This window comes from Polistes canadensis, unplaced genomic scaffold, assembly GCF_001313835.1.
Source record: "Polistes canadensis isolate GaletaPanama2010 unplaced genomic scaffold, ASM131383v1 scaffold_1, whole genome shotgun sequence".
NCBI lineage: Eukaryota > Metazoa > Arthropoda > Insecta > Hymenoptera > Vespidae > Polistes > Polistes canadensis.
Window position 1 is genome coordinate 1,502,124 of NW_014569548.1, and position 16,746 is coordinate 1,518,869.

Sequence of the window (16,746 nt, forward strand, 5' to 3'; positions counted from 1 at the left end):
TAAGTAAAGGTTGAAAGAATATGTAGGAGGGTAAACGCGAAAGGGACGAACTGAAAAAGATCATTTAGGAGAATGCAGCGGTGGTAGATCGGTTGGCTCGTCGTCAGTATTCGCTCCCCAATGGCTCGACTTGAAGTGATCCATGCAACACAGGTATGTATGGCTTTTCTATGGGGTCTGGCTACTGGCGAAAGACCCAGTCACTGGTCATTGTTCGCATCGTGTACAATACATTCTCGATACCATGTAGATTGCATTCACCAGCCAACGTATATCTTCGCTTGAAGGAAGAATCTTTTTTTTTTAAAAAAAAAAAAAAAGAGAAAGAGAGAAAAAAATAAAGAAACTAAGAGGAGAATAGCTCGTAACTAGACTCGATTTACAACTCGTCTTCTTTCGTATCATCACCCTATCTGTTCTACCCTATTTATCTGACAAAAAAGAAAAATATAAAATAAAAAAGAAAAAAAATGTTTTTTTTATTCGTCGTATCAAATTCTCAGTCAGCATCACGAGATTTTGTTTCTTTTCACATCAGAACTTTGAAAAAACGTAACTTACCAAACAAAGTTGAATCTAAATTCTGTATACCAGGTGATACACGAACTGTCGTTGTAAAGCTGCTCGATTGGCCTCGCTCGAATCTTATAATAATCATCCAAACATTCGAATAAGATTTAAGCATATTATATATATGTATGTTAAATTGTATAATTTAATTAATTTAATAAAAAATCGATAAAGTAATCTATCAATGGAGACCGAATATCTAATGCAAATGAGATGATATGTGATATAAAAAAATGTATAATACAAATGTGTAATACCTGTAATAGGAATACATTTAAACACGTCTGATCGGAAGCAGAGAAGAATGACAACTGAGAAGGGAAGGGGTGGATAGAGATTAAATTCATGGAAACATTGGTTTCTCGGACGTTTAATATTTTGTTTATACATACGTTACCCCTCAGCCGATGAAAACATTCGATTATTGTCGTTTTTATTCTCTTCAAAATCTCTTTGTCGAACTTGTAAACACATTAACCTTCGTGTACGTTCGGTATTCGTCGACTATATTTCGTAGCTTTTTTCGTATATACTGTTAGCGTTTTTCGAGAACGCCGATTCCATTTTAATCTTATATATGTAATAATATGCCTTGTTGTGTAGAAAATGATCGTAAACAAAAAAGAAAGGAAGATATAAAGAAAAAAGTAAATCGCGCACATGTTGAAGCTTTTAGACTGGTAATACCCTGTGACCCTTTCACACTAAAAGACTTTGTAAAGTAAAAAAGAAAAGAAAAAAGGAAGACGTGGATATAAATCGCTAAAGCATAGCGTGCGCAAAAAAAAAACCCACGTTGGGGAGCGTGCGAAGATATGAGAATTGTCAACGAGTCTTTCTTTTCTCATAATAGGATTAGCAAAATAAAAAGAAAAAAAAAAAAGAAGCTTACTATTAGATTAATTTATGCGTTGACTTTTCGGCCTTTAAACTTTTGGGTGATGATTGAGAGCATAAGAATGACGTATGGCATATACATATATCTCTAGTTACGTTTTAAAATTAAACAATTATATTTTGTAATATTCTTATTTATAAAATTGTACAAATTTGTTAAATGACATTATGCGAAGGGAAGAGGAGGATAGATGGTATTTAAAAAGAAAGAAAAATGATACTGTTATCATTCCAGTCACGGATCGAATCGAAATCGATTGATTAATCGCATCGGTCGTGGCTCGCGATTGCTCGTATTTTCACGCGCATTTTTACGTTCTACACATTGCGAGTCAAAGGAGCGAAACGAAAGAGCGAAAGCTCTCTTTGGACGGTACGAAGCTTTGGCTGGTCAGAAAAAAATGGCTAGCAAAAAATGTTCGACATGTGCTGCGACATCGGCGTTGCCAAGCGTTTCGATCCATCTCGCATGAGCTGTAAAATACTCTCTCCTTTTAATCTTATCCAAAAGAAAGAAGAAGAAGAAGAAGAAGAAGAAGAAGAAGAAGAAGAAGAAGAAGAAGAAGAAGAAGAAGAAGAAGAAGAAGAAGAAGAAGAAGAAGAANAAGAAGAAGAAGAAGAAGAAGAAGAAGAAGAAGAAGAAGAAGAAGAAGAAGAAGAAGAAGAAGAAGAAGAAGAAGAAGAAGAAGAAGAAGAAGAGGAGGAGGATGAGGACTATCTCCTGCCGCATATGAAAGCAACTTCGCGTGCGGCTTTGTTTTGGCAAAACAGTATGAGAGTTTAATAAAAAAAACGACCGCCTCTCGAGAAATGTGCCGTTTTCAGAGTATACAGGAGGAGTAGAAAAATTACCCATAAGTGTATTCCTCTTTTAAATTAGTGCTTAGGTTTTCGTGGGAAAGTTTTATCTACATAGAACGTCATCTATATATATATGTATAAAAGAAATACACATATATCTATATACAAGAGGAATATTTAAACGACGAACGATAAGAACTTTTAATGAATTTTTTCTAACGAGATACGCGTCATGCCTCGTTTGAACTTCCCCTCGAATAAATTTATCGAAATAAAAATAAATCCGAAAAAATTTGACAAGTATGATAGATGAGAGAACACGTTGTTGCATCGATAATTATTCTACCTGACATATTTAAAATATTAGAATACAAGAGGAGATAAAAAGAGAAAAAAGAAAAAGAATAACAACGCGAGAATATCGTGTTCTCGTTGCATGTGCCTTGGCCGTTACGGTATTCCTTAACCACAATTCTCTTGATGATGCTGCTGCTATGAACCCAGTACGACGGTATACGCGTTACCACTTCTTATTGCACTTCCATCTTGGCGGCTTTCCCACACCAAGACGACTACCAGAGTGTAACATTATATCCTCGGTAGAGCGCTATGGTGGTTCTCTTTCGCCATGATGACAAACTCGTATCTCCTACACACGCTCCTGTTCCCGCTCTTCGACATATTCTGCATGGGTGGTCGCAATTTCTCTCTCTCTCTCTATCTATCTTTCTCAGAACCAAGCAAGATTCTCGTCGTTACAATACTTTTAAATTGGAACATCAAGGACGTGGCTGTATCTACGATCTTTCATTTGAAGTAACATGGTCCATATATACGAGTTTGATTTCTGTAAGTGCAAGAGGTGCGGCGAATAAACTAATTGTAAGAAAATTCCATCATGCCCTGCCCTATTCTAATCGAACAAACAAGTTCATCCGTAAAACCTACATACCTGTATCTAATGTTCTTTATTCGAGCAAAATGTATTTCAACGTCATCCTCCTCTCAACAATTTCAACCTAGGACACGTCGGTTGATTTTACAAGATCTCAAAGTAACGTAATTCCGTATTTCCTGCAAAAAAAAAGACACAATCGGAAACGCCGTAAAAGCGCGACGCAGTCTCACCGCAAGGTGCATGCAAACTACGCGACGCCATCTTCCCCACCTTCTTTTGTGTTCCGCGAAGGCGAGTTTCAAGTTCAGTGCCACCACCTACAAACACAGAGGAGTCCTCGTAGTATTTTCTTCAACACCGAGTTGAAGATAGTACAGGTTGATGCAACTATTTACCTGAACGTTCTCTCTCCCTCTCTCTCTCGCTCGTTCTTTCAGTCATTCTTTGAAATAGCCAGCAGCTCGAATCTCCGCCCCTCTCCAGGTCCTTTCATCGTTCTTATACCCCCTGCCTCGAAATTCTAGTGGCGAGTCTTTACAATACCCTACGCTTTGATATATTCTTTCTGTTTCGTGGCCATCCTTCATGGACGAGCCATTTTCCTCGAGCATACGGCGTGTCGAACGGCCGACCGACTCGAGGACTTCGTTCATTCTTACTACGTCTCTGTGTTAGTATATTTTGCGAGGGCGGACTTTACAGACGAGCCATGTGGCAAGCGTTTTTTCCCTATTCTCCTTTAAGCTAGAAAAAGACGTCGCATCAGAAAAAAAGAGAGAGAGAGAGAGTGAGAAAGTGTAAGGAACTCTCCATTGTCACACTGCTAACGTATGTTCTCCAGGTGACTTGGAAACAAATCGTTTTTACGCTTTTTGAAAAAATTCGTAAGATTCAAAATTGAAAAAGATGATAATCGACTAAATTTTGTTCGATTTGTTAATAATATCATTTACTCGCGTTCGAAAGGTTGGGTCGATTCCTTAACAAAATTTGCGATAGAGAAGTTTTTAATGTTACGATAGAGAAAAAAGAATGTGCAAGTTAGAGAGTAACCCCCATAAACAGAGATTCTCGGAAGATTTATCCCGTAAGGCGATCGATGGCCTCGAAGAAGGTGGATTCGTCGAGATGTTAGGTGGATAGGCACACAGGAATGGGAACTGGAGTTCACTTGTTCTTCCAGTCTGCTTGATGGTGTTCACGACGAGTCGAAGATGAAGACGACGGCTGGACATTCACCTTTGCTCGCGACGCTGGACTCAGGATTCGACGAGGTTTACTTCGGAAGAGTCTCATCGTTGAGTCCCTGGAGACATATCTGGACTGTTTTCTTTAAGACTGGTTGCCCCATTTGGTAACGAAGGGAGCCATCTTTGCAAACTCGATACAAGCTTCTCTCTCTCTCTCTCTTTCTCTCTTTTGTACAGGAACGAGCCGTAAAGATGGACGAATGTGTCTCGTTTCTCGCTTCTTTTGCTTATACACGTACACGTTAGCGCGATTTATTTCGCGCTTCTCCTTGTCCATACAGGAATACGTTACCTTAAACGGGTTCACAGAAATCTTTCGCTTACGTTGATGAACCATTCTCAGGGAGTTTGAATTTCTATCGAAAGTAATGTTTTTCTCTTTCTTTCTTTTCGATAATTTTAAAACGAATCGTAAAAAGAAGAGAAAAGAAAAAGAAGAAGAAGAAGAAGATTAACGACAATCAGGCGCGTTAAAGATGTTCATCTTAAATTTACTCGACAGATACGTAGAAGACGCGGTCGTCTTCATAGATCAACCAACCGGTACCGCATTTTATTTTCTCGAGAATGACAAAGGTAAACGAAAAGAAACGATACCACCGTCGCCGTCGTGTTGGAAGTAAAAATATCACGACAATGTTGCAGGTTACTTACTATACGTTTAGCTTGTGGAAAGGAAACCTTGTGGAAAAGGTAGTGGTAGACTCGAGATCGTTCTTGCTACTTCTTCGTGGGACACGAAGTTTCGTAAGAAGAAGTATAGACCACGGAAGAAACATCGCGGCAGAAGTGTAAGAGCAGAACAGAAAAATAAAGAAAGAAAGAAAGAAAGGAAGAAAGAAAGAGAAAGAAAGAGAGGAAGAGAGAGAGAGAGAGGGAAAGGCGGGAGGAGGGAGGCGGGAGGAGGGAGGAGGACCGTCTCGAGGTCTCGTAGCATGCAATCTTCGCCCATTGAAGACGCGCTGGGAAACTGCACGGTTATTATGCCTCAATGGAAGAGGACACGGGATGCGCAGGGCTCGGGCGGGTAAGAATGTCGAAGGTAGCAAAGGATGGACGTAAAACGTACGCGGTATTCCAAGCTAGAGGGAGGTTCCTGTTCCGTAACCGCGGCACGCAACCCAACACAACCAAGTCCCTATCTCTGGCACATGCTGTTAGAAAGAGAAAAATATTCCGTGAGCTAGAGTGAACGAGAGACAACCCGAAAACTACGAAAATCTTTTTCTTATTTTTTTTTTTTTTTTTTTTTTTAACTTTATCACGATTTTACGATATTTCACGGTGTTCCTTCTCTTTTGTCTCTTCTATTAAACTCACTTGACCAGTCGCGTGGTCTTTTCCTCTTCCATGACGTTCATTAACTGTATTGTCAGGAAATTCTTTCTCGAGATATATCTGAGTTTTATAACATAAACATTTATAGCAAGACGATAGATATTTCGTATAGAATTCTATACGTTCATTTCAAAAATCTTTCAATGTTTATGTTCTTTTTTTAATTATTCTTTTTTAAATTTGATTTTTACGATTGGATCAATTTTAATTTATGCGACTAGGATATATTTAGAGAGATTGTTCTCCTTTTATAAATATATATGTATTACTGCGAGTAGGATCTCGACAACTTGATTATCGAAGCGACTGGAACGCCTCCATTTAGAGGCCGCGTATCGTATGAGCCGCGTACAAAACGTGCTTGATAAGAATTAAGTATTCGTAGTCAACGCAAGACGAGCATTTAAAGAACGGCCACGTCACGCGAGAACAAGAGAAATAAAAAAGAGAAAAAGAAAGAAAGAGAGAGAGAGAGAGAGTGAGAGAGATCTTTCCGTGAAAAACGATAAGCGTCGAATTGCTGTAGATTTCATTGGCTTCGGATTACGATAAAATTTTTTTATCGTACCAATCTATGTTTTCATAATCTTGTACTTTTCTTCGATAATTCTTGATAAAGAAAGAACGTATGTATCTATTTTTCAGATTGGTCTTGCAATAATTTAAAGCTTTAATAAGACTTTTTATTATTTTGTCTTTCTTTTTGTTCGCAAAATAAAAAGAAATCTTACGGCTCGTTAATTTCAGTAGAATCAACCACACGACACACGGTAGGGCACGTTTAAGGCAAAAGCCGAGACGAATCGGACACGAGGAACAAGCCTGGCTGGCTGAGAAGTTGTGCGTTAGCTACATCTTCAATTCGCGAATCCTTTTCGCGTTCAACGCGCAATTTGATCGATTTCTTCTGATGCATTCCTGCCAAGTAAGACGACGTCTTACTGCGAGCAAGAAATATCATCGCGGCATTGAATTCCGGGCCAATACGAGCGCACCCCTCATCAACCTCAATTAAACTCCACCATCTCGCACTTATGCTCACTTCGCACCCGAGGCGCTCCGAGTGCTGCTGGTGTTAAGTCACTACGTATTATTGGCCGAGCGAGTAAACTTCGCTCGAGACGACCGAAAAAGTCTAACTTATCGCGAGTTTACTTTCCACGCCGTATCGAGTTCACACCTAATTGTATTGTCGATCAATCTACTACTTTAGCTTCTATCAGAGTAACATATTGTGAAAGCATTGGAAAGCATTAGGTTTGTCTTTAGTAATTACCGAGATCGCCTTTTACGATGTAACAGTATTATCAAATTCATGATCGCTTGATTTTCACGATTAGGAAAAGTCTATATCTTGTAGTTAAACCACGAAAAGACCACGTTCCCACCTTCTTCTCTTTGTTCATAGTTTGCACTATTACAATTCTTCCAACGTCTTCTTTTTCAGGCGGATAAACGACCAACGTAAGATCTCCGCTCTCTCTCTCTCTCTTTCTTTCCTTTTCTCTTTCTCTTCTTTGCTCTATAGTCTCAACAAGGAGAGGGAGAGAACACAAATCCTTTCCTGCTAGACTGACCCTCGATGTGTGACCATGCTCCTTGAGAAGAAGACACGATTTAATTCGACTATGATTTCTACGATTCAAATCTCCCGCCAGACATGTCTTTGAATATCTTGACCAGGATTATGCATCATCTCGTACTAGTCGCGACGACCATTGAACTTCAATACTTTTCAGCACGATCATAAAGACGACTTCTTCTACTCAAGAGATCAGATTTGTATATTCTTTCACGGTGAATTGAAAGAATGATATTTTTCGAACTTGGTACCAGCCTACAGTTTTATATTATAGAACGTACATTTGTCACCTTTAGAAAATGGCTTCGGCGATTGAACGAAAACCGCAAATTCCTTCGTAAGGATCGAATAACTCGATTCATGGATTTATCGGTCTTCGTTGCGCCCTTCATTCCTTTAATCTTACGAAAAAGAATTTCGAAATATAGTCTCTCTTAGTATATTTTCGTAACAAGTAAGAAAACAATCCGATCGCGAAACGTAAAACTTCTTAAACTAGATGTTAATCGGTCGTTATTGCATAATGATTCATTACTTACATGGTCTCAATCGAAACGAATACTAGAACGAATCGAAAACGTTTTAGGTAAAATCAGTAAAATCTAAATCGTCGTGAGTCATCGACACGTGAACGAGTAAGCGAGCGAGCGAACGCAGCTGCAGCCTCGTAGTATCATGCTAAATGATTATCACTTAACACGAGCAACTAGTTAGGCACGCGCAACGAGAGATTCTCTTTAACGAAAGAGAGGAAGAATATTCGCGCCTAACGAGCCAAGTCGTTCGATTTAAATCTATTTCAATTCTTACAGCTTAGAGATTCTATTCCAACTTATTTCCTTATGCCATACACATGCTTACGAAATAATTCTCATTGAAAGACCTAAATTGCATGCCACATTATTTTCTCGTAGGAAAATTTGACGACTATAGATAAACGTTATATCTAAATGAAAGATTTGATTTGTTTGTTTCGGTATTGATCTAATGTTATTTAAAAAAAGAAAATAAAAAACACAATTGATTGTATTTCATCATATCTACGAATTGATAGCGAATACGAGTCAATCCGCGAGTTAGTAATTTCGAAGCACGTGAATACCCAGTAGCGGTCCAATACCTCGCGTTATAAGGTCGGGCTAATCGTGAAATGTCGGTGATACACAATTGGCTTTTTGTGCGGTCTTAGATTCGGCGGGTGTATCATTTCATTAATCCATTAAACAATTACGGCTAAGCACGGTACAAACACTTGTACAACACATACACCTACTTTATATAGGCTCGTGTCCATAACCATTTGTGAATGCGTTCCTTGTAATTGGCTCCAAGAGAGTGTCTCTGCTTGCTTCCGACGTTATTCCGACACGTGGTTTCGAAGTCTACGTTCCGATGGTACTAATTTAAAATCCAGTCTAGATATTTTTTCTTTCTACTATCGTATATACAAACCCTCCCCCTTTGAATTGTCAAAAAGAAGAAAAACAAAAGATTAGGAAAAATGTGCGTCTCGTTGAGAGAGAGAGAGAGAGAGAGAGAGAGAGAGAGACGGGTGAAGATACATAGACGAATTAAATTGTGGTCAATGCACGAGGTGAATGCATTGTCGCTCGACCCTGATTGCTGCTAGCTGTCGTCGTACTGGCAGAGATAACTCAATTGCTGAACATCCAATCCTACTAAAGTTCCTTCGAGATAAGTCAACGTTAACTTTCAAAGATCGGTTTACTTATTGTTAATATTGAAGAATAAGCAATCAATCAAAGAAAAAAGGAGAATTAAAAATACTTTGAAAATGATATATCGTTTAAAATGAAATCCTCTATGGATCTATTTTCTTAACGACGAAGAAATCCCTTGGTAACGTTCGTCATGTAAGACGATTCGCGGCTCGATGCGTCATTGCTCGCGATCGTACTCATCGGGATCGGTTCAAGTGGTGTTGACCCGAGCTCGTTCCCTTTACATTCTAGCTACTAGTTACCGATTCGTGGGAACGTTACCAACTAATTCTATATTAAATTCATCTTCGGGAAAAGATCACTGTAGCTTTTCTAAATTAACCGATTTTTCGATTTCTTTCAGTCTCGCAATGAAATCCTTGCAATATGTGCTTACAATTATTTGACTCTGTGAAGAGATTTAGAACTAGCACAACTATCGATTGGTATATTTTAACGATCGAAACAAATACACACAACGAGATTCTCGATACAAACTTGCCAGAAGACTTCGATTCGAGCGCTTATTTTATGCTTCGTTGGTTAACGTTCCTCTATGCCCTTCTTTCTTACGGTAAAGAGAGAGAAAGGAATAGTAGAGAAGAGAGCAGAGTAGACGTCGTTGACTTGGAGAACGCGAGGGAACGCGTTCTTGCTTTTTCTTCCTTCGTTCAACGTAGAGAGACTGCTTCACCGTGGCGGTTTTTAAACGCGTTCGATACCCTCGACAAGAATTCAACGAGAAATCCTTCGTATAATCTTTTATACCATTGCTACCGTGTAAACTCCCTTTCCCTCTTTCACTCATTCTCTTTCTTTCTTTCTTTCTTTCTTTTCGTTTTCTTTTCTTTTTTTTTTCAAATCTTTTTTTTTCTCTCCCTTATTAGTTCACGCATTTTTACGGCAACTCGATTCGATTTTCTTCTCCTACCGTGAGATTCTTTTCTCCTACAAATTGACAAGAAAGGAATTCGATAACTCGAGATGATCCCGCCACGAAGATCACGAGTTTCTTTCGGATTTCTATGGGATATCCGAACGACTTAACGAACATTTTTATAAATCACGGTACAATGCAAAAACTATGAGAAAACGATGTTAAATAACGGGATGTCATAATTATCTATGTACGTAGACATTCGTGGGATTTACTTATTTACTACTTTACTATCGCGATCCTCGAAAGAACGAAGTTTTCGGCTCGAAGACGCTCGACGATAACTCAAGCAGTCAACGTAAGATACAACTCTATCGTCGCTTTATCAAAAGTTCCACCGAGACATGCCGTACTATTGGCCTGGATTCTCGTGCGAGTGCTCTGGCCAAACCGATCTTATTAAGGCCTAATTAGTCGTTTAACAAGGTATATTTAACTCATGGTGTGCGTACGTTATATTCACATAAGAGAAAGAGAGAGAGAGAGAGAGAGAGAGAGAGAGAGAGAGAGAAGGACGAGAGAAAAGGGGAGGACGCCGTTAAGTTTTCGGTATAAAAATAAATAAGCCGTATTCTCGTTCCCTCGAGTCAATCCGCGCCATTTAGCGGCATAATCGGACTACCCTTTTATCTTTTATCGAGCAAGCCAAACGTGAAGAGCTCGTATCAACGTGAAATACGTATATGCAACTAATCCGTGGAATTTGTTTATTAGATCGTTGATAAGATCAATGTGAAACGCAAGTAAAACACCTGATACGTGCGCGATGCGTGTATGCGTGTACGTGTATGATTATCATTTATTATTTATTATATACCAATTACACTATGTATATATATATATAAGTGGTAATAGATGACGTATTGAATGAAACTTGATTATATATTTTGAATTACTATGACAGTTAGCAAATGTCAATAGGTTTTAAAGAATAATATAGATACTAATAGAAGAAGATTTAAATCGATATAGGTAAAAGTTATTTTTATTATTAAAAAGAAAAGAAAAGAAAATAAAGGGAAAGAAGAGCTTTTGAAACTGTCATCTGTAAATGAAATAGAAGTCGGTAAATCTCTTTAGAAAAGAGAGTTCTCTGACAATGCCAGACAGCTTATGCCTGAACCTTTCGTTGGACAGTGGTAGGGATACCAAAACGGTGCAGCACCTGCTCAGTAATGTTTGCTATTCCTTATATTCTCCTTTCTTGGAATAACGAGCAAGAAACCGAAACTTTGAAGACACATTTATTATGTATCCAAAAGGCCCAATAAGAATTTTTATAATCTCTCTTGTGTTACCTCTTTAACGATACTTAAAACGTGCGCGATGAACATAAACCGAGTATGGAATGAGAAGGATTTCTGTTACACATTCCGATCGTTCTTTCGTATCTTTCGTGTGGTCAGGCAGTAAAAACATTTTGCTTTTTTCATTGGTTTAACAAAAGTATCGTTGTTTTCATTTCGTAGGATGAGACGACACGAAAGATAAAAAAGGAAGACGATAGATGATCTCGGACTCACCTCTTTCCTCCGTGACGTCGGCTTGATCGGAGTAGATCAGCATAAAGGAAACGTAGAGGACGAGGATAGTGCCCAGTCCCATGTTTAATCCTGTATCCAGAGCGAGGGCGTAAAGGGGAAGGGACGCTGCTCCTTCACGAAGATCCTCGCATGTCGACTACTACACAAACACCGCACATGTAGTCGTTACTACACTCCCGTAATATATACACAACAACGCAACTCTTGCGTTTTTTCGAAGAACCAAATCTTCACGAAGGATAACGAGTATACGTAAATACATCGACCTATCTTTATCTATTTATCCGTATATTTGGAATTTTTCTCTCAGCAAGACGGTACTTGCTCGATGCGCATGATTTCAAAATTCGCGCTCTTTCTTTCCCCCTTGTTCCTTCGCTCGTCCTTGTCACAACATTCCTCCTCGTATTTTTTTCTCGACGACAAATAAAACGATGGATCTCGTTTTCTCTTCGTTTATTTCATTTTCGACACTCGTAAAACACCAAGAATTCACTATCAAGTACGTTTACATTTATGCTCGTGTAAGTACGTGAATAAGTGAAAGAATCACTTTCACGGAATAAATGTTCGATGACAATTTAAATTTTGGTTGGCGATTTAATCGTACAAATTCCGATAGAAAAGATTAAAAGTGCACGAGACGAGAAAGAGACGCGTTTTGAAAGGTTGGCAAGGTGTCCGTCCCAACGACCGACCACCTTGTCGACAGTCTTAGCGTCAGGGGCAACTGCTCTTACTCCCACGCTAGTCGACTCAAGAATACGCGCGCCTTGTCAAAGACCACCGAGGCTTTGCTAGTAACGCGACAGGCGGCGCCACAGGCGGGGCCGATCAACGACGCCGTTGAACTCTTACGGAAATTACCGGACTTTCTCGAAGTCTCTTTCTCTCTCTCTCTCTCTCTTTAACAACGTCTTTCTTCGTACGATTTCGTCCCCAAATTTGTGACTTACGTTGAAATTTGTATATTTCGTTATATTTTGCGTATTTATATTATTTCTTTCGTTTTCAACAAAATTTCTTCAACTAACGTTTCGTCGATTCCCTCGTCGTTTGTAATTACTCGTTGTTACTTTTACACGAAAGTTTGTGATTTGAATTTGCAACGATGAATGCAATGAAATTGGAATGACGTATAGAAGTTTAAAGAAAAAGAGGATGCAGCGAAAAAGTCGTAAGTAAGTTTCCGATTATGCCAAAAGGGATAAGATAAAAAGAAGGTATGACGTAAGTATGTGTGTACGTGCATACGCGTGCATACATACGCGTGCACGAGCGATCATTGCAAATCAGAGAGGGTAAACGTACTTGCGTACGATGCCGTCGATTCCTCGAAGACGCGTCTTGTTTTATCGTCGCAAAAATCGCTCAACGAAACTGGTTTCTCGTCATTGAAACGCGTACGCGATCGACCGATGTACCTATGTACGTGAGATAGCTCCTACCTATGCGAGAAAACTCTTTGCGCAATTTCGTAAATAACTAGAAATTAACGAACACCTGCACGATAGAAAAATAAGAAATATTGTTGAACCTTTTTATTTGCCATTAACCAACTTCTGTTGCTCTCTCAAAGAATCCTAAATGTTTTTCAGACAAAGAAATTACAATAAGTATTTGAATTCATTCAATTTTGTTTTTTCCTTACTTTTTTACATAAAATATTCGATTTTGCATTAACTATTATCTTGTTTATTAATCATTTAAATAATGTTACTAAATTATTATTTCAAAGTAACAGTAGAATTAAGCACGTAGAATGCAAATATATTACTCGTGTTTTTAATCTTTCCACACGAGTGACCGAACGGGTGTTCGAAATGTTGTAATGGGTTAAAAGTAGTCGTGAGAAAATTGACGGGAAGTGTAGTCCTACCAGGTTTACTCTTTATCGGTTTAACACTTTTTTTTTTATCTCGATTATGTATATGTGAAAAGGTGCGTAAGTAGAAGTGGCATTTTCATATCACCATGATACGCGTACATTTTATGCATTGAGAATATCTACGACAAGAAAGTCGTTCATTTTGTTAAAGCATTTGGTATGTATAGAAAGAAATTAGTAAATCACTATTTTAAGTACGCTATATCAATTAAATATGCTATTGATTTATTTTTATAAGATAATATAGGAAAAGTATGTGTTATTAATCCTTTGGTTTTAGCTTTGTTTGTTGTTTTGTTAAGTTTGTTTAGTTGTGTATGTGTGCACATATATTATTTTATATAGTCCCTATTTTGTAGGCAGATTTTTTGTATCGATTAATATTAGTTAATTCCAAGTTATATCATTATTTTTTATAATCATATACACAGAAAAAATCCAGGCAATAGAGAGTAAATGAAAACTAAATTTAAAAAAATCAACATTTATTGTATTGAATAATGAAAGCAGTTTATAATCGATGTTAGGATTAGGATGTTTCGTTCCGCAAATAGTTGACTATGTCGGTGCTTGGACTTCACAGGCTTTCACATAGATGACGATTGTAGTTGACGCTAGTACCGAAATATTTAAAAAGAGATTAGTAAGAAATTTTCACCTTGCTTACCGTATATATATATAAATTGAAGATAAAATGTAAATGTAAGGAGGAACGTCGTGCAGATTTATACAGTAGAAATAATAAATATTTGCTTTTGAATTCATTTATTATAAATAACAAGATGTATTTGTTCAGTGCGCACGTGTTTTTTTAATCAGTATAACGTATTTTATATGTATTCAAGCTCCGCGTCTAACAATAAGTAGAGTTTGCTCTTACTGTGCTATATTTCATTTACGCCCCGAACTCAGTACGCCTCGTGCTACGTTAGGTAGAGTATAGCGTGAAAAAAAGAAAAAAAAAACAAAGAAAAGAAAAATCGAACAAATTGTAAGTACGAAAATTTAATCGAGATAAAGAAAAACTACAGAAACGAAAGAAAAAAAAAAAAAACCAAAATATTCAATCTCGTCGCGCATTGAACGTATTGACGGATGAAAACGATAGATCCCATGAAAAGACGTCTTTGTATATGTTATTTTCGGTCCTTTTTTCCAATCCGAATTCATTTGATTGTATGTGAGATAAAAAATCTCGTGTAATATGATAAAAATTAATATCCTGAAATACGATTTGTCGTGACGCACGTAAAAATGAATCAGTATGTATACCGATATTTATAATGCAAAAAGGAAACATTTTTTTCTATCTTCTTATTGTTTCGTTCAATTTCACATACGAAAGGGGGTGGGGAGTGTCGTTTACAATTTGATATACATACGTTACTGATATGCACTTCGAGAAGAGATTTTCTCGACAAAGAATCGTATTCTTTAAAAGATCGTACCGACAATCGAAAATTCAAAGTGTATTTAGCGTTCACCAAATTCATCTTCGTCGATATGTTTTAATCGAATGCAGGTATTTATATATATATTTATTTTGGTAATTCTAATCATAATTTCGAATGATCCAATCTAATACGCAATTAATCTAACAGTCGGCTTGAATCTCTGATAACGAAGAATGAGAAATAACACGGGAATTTAGGATATATACGTATATTATTGGCGGTGTATCGATGGTCCTTAAAGGCTACGTTATTCTTACTTACTTAGAGCTCACGTTAGCAGCTTTTTTAATGCGTGCATTCTGCATCCTTTTCAATTCTCACGAATCGAGCCACGAACTTCTGTAATATTAAGCTATATGCTATTATATTCGCGACAGTCTAAACAACGCGTCATAGATATACATACATCTATTATACATATATCCGGTTTCTCATTACAAACTTTCTCATCTACATAGAGCGACTAAGTCTTATCTTCGAGATCTTTGTAATTAATTTTACATTATTCTCGTTTCTTTGCGCTTCGACGATTTATCGATAGGAAAAATAAAAAAAAAAAACATATATATATATATATATATTATTTTCCCTTAACTCATTTTCACCGATCAGTAATAACAACTCTCGCGAGATATAAAGAATAAAGATAGAATTGCCCATTTATTATTCCTTCATTTCGTTAAAAGTGAGATGTTATCGCAATAGTGAACGCACAAAGATACGAGAAAATTTGATACGAAGAAGAGTCTCATCACATATAAAACTAAAGGCGGGGTGGAACTTTCGAAAGCTACGTAGTACAACATCATGTAGCAGGCACGTCTTATCATATCACGCTAGAGGCTTGAAAGAGCCTGGTAGAACCATGCGGATGTAATAAACCAGATCTTTTTGACTTATTTATTTACTTTAGTGACTACCTATCTAATATTCTCTTCTACTATAGGTTTCTTTTTTTCTTTTTTTTCTTTCTACACGTACACGCTGGCACTCGAACACATTGTCGACCATTCATTGCCATTTTTTTTTTCTTCTATGTGTATCTATATACACTTTGAAATAAAAAGAAACGGTGCGAACAGTGCAAGAACGCAAATCTAATTTAGGCGTTCTTTCTCTCTCTCTCTCTCTCTCTCCCTACAACAATTCTTTGTAGAAAGGGAAAAAGGATTGATCGAAAATCTCATTCGAGAACAGATAGCAGCATATAAATTCTACAACGATTTGTTCTCGAAAGAATTTTTTCTGTAAAACGTAAAGATCGTATCAATCCTTATCTGCACCTAAATCGTGAAAGTTCGACGAAAGAAGAAAAGTCGATCGACTTGTTTCTTAGGTCCTTCGATTTCATCCTTAGGCCAATAAACCACGAACAATTTCTTTTTCTCGCTATAAACGACCCCCCACCCGCCTTCCCACCGCTAGGACACTTTATGGCGTTGACAGATGATCTAGTTAACAGCATCATCTGTCGCTTTTAATGATCTTTCGTATTGTATTCGTCTGAAATGTTTTTACTGTCATTGCCGAAACTTTACATTTGCACGTAAATATCACATCTTCATTTGGATCGATTAAACGACGAGAATCGATCGTTTCTCTTTCTTCGGAAAAAAAATCGATAGACACAGCTGTTGATGAATTTCAGTCTCGGATAAACGCGATTTTCTCTGTTCTTTATTTTTCTTTCTGCACAATGCCACCGTATAATTTCTACTTTTTGTTCATTTCATTAAATTTTTTTGATTTCTTTTTACACTCGTATATTTATTTGTGTGTGTGTGTGTGTGTTTGTATGTGTATGTGTGTGAGAGAGAGTGTGTGTGAGTATATATAATTAATTATTAATAGTGCTTTATGGGATGA

At 37.5% G+C, this 16,746-nt stretch overlaps 1 protein-coding gene and 1 long non-coding RNA gene across 2 annotated transcripts in view; both read right to left on the minus strand.

The window, feature by feature from the left end:
• Positions 1-12,502, minus strand: part of LOC106793740 (epidermal growth factor receptor) — a 113,124-nt gene extending 100,622 nt beyond the window's left edge. The window contains exon 1 of the mRNA XM_014760927.1: positions 11,518-12,502. Coding sequence (XP_014616413.1) covers positions 11,518-11,599 — 82 coding nt within the window. The 5' untranslated portion in view covers positions 11,600-12,502. The remainder of the gene's footprint in view (positions 1-11,517) is intronic.
• LOC106793842 lies at positions 2,610-4,064 on the minus strand. The gene is made up of 4 exons (XR_001382469.1): positions 3,562-4,064; positions 3,437-3,483; positions 3,221-3,342; positions 2,610-3,115 (listed from the first exon to the last, which is right to left on the minus strand). It is a non-coding gene; the product is annotated as an uncharacterized LOC106793842 (long non-coding RNA).
• Positions 12,503-16,746: the final 4,244 nt, after the last annotated feature.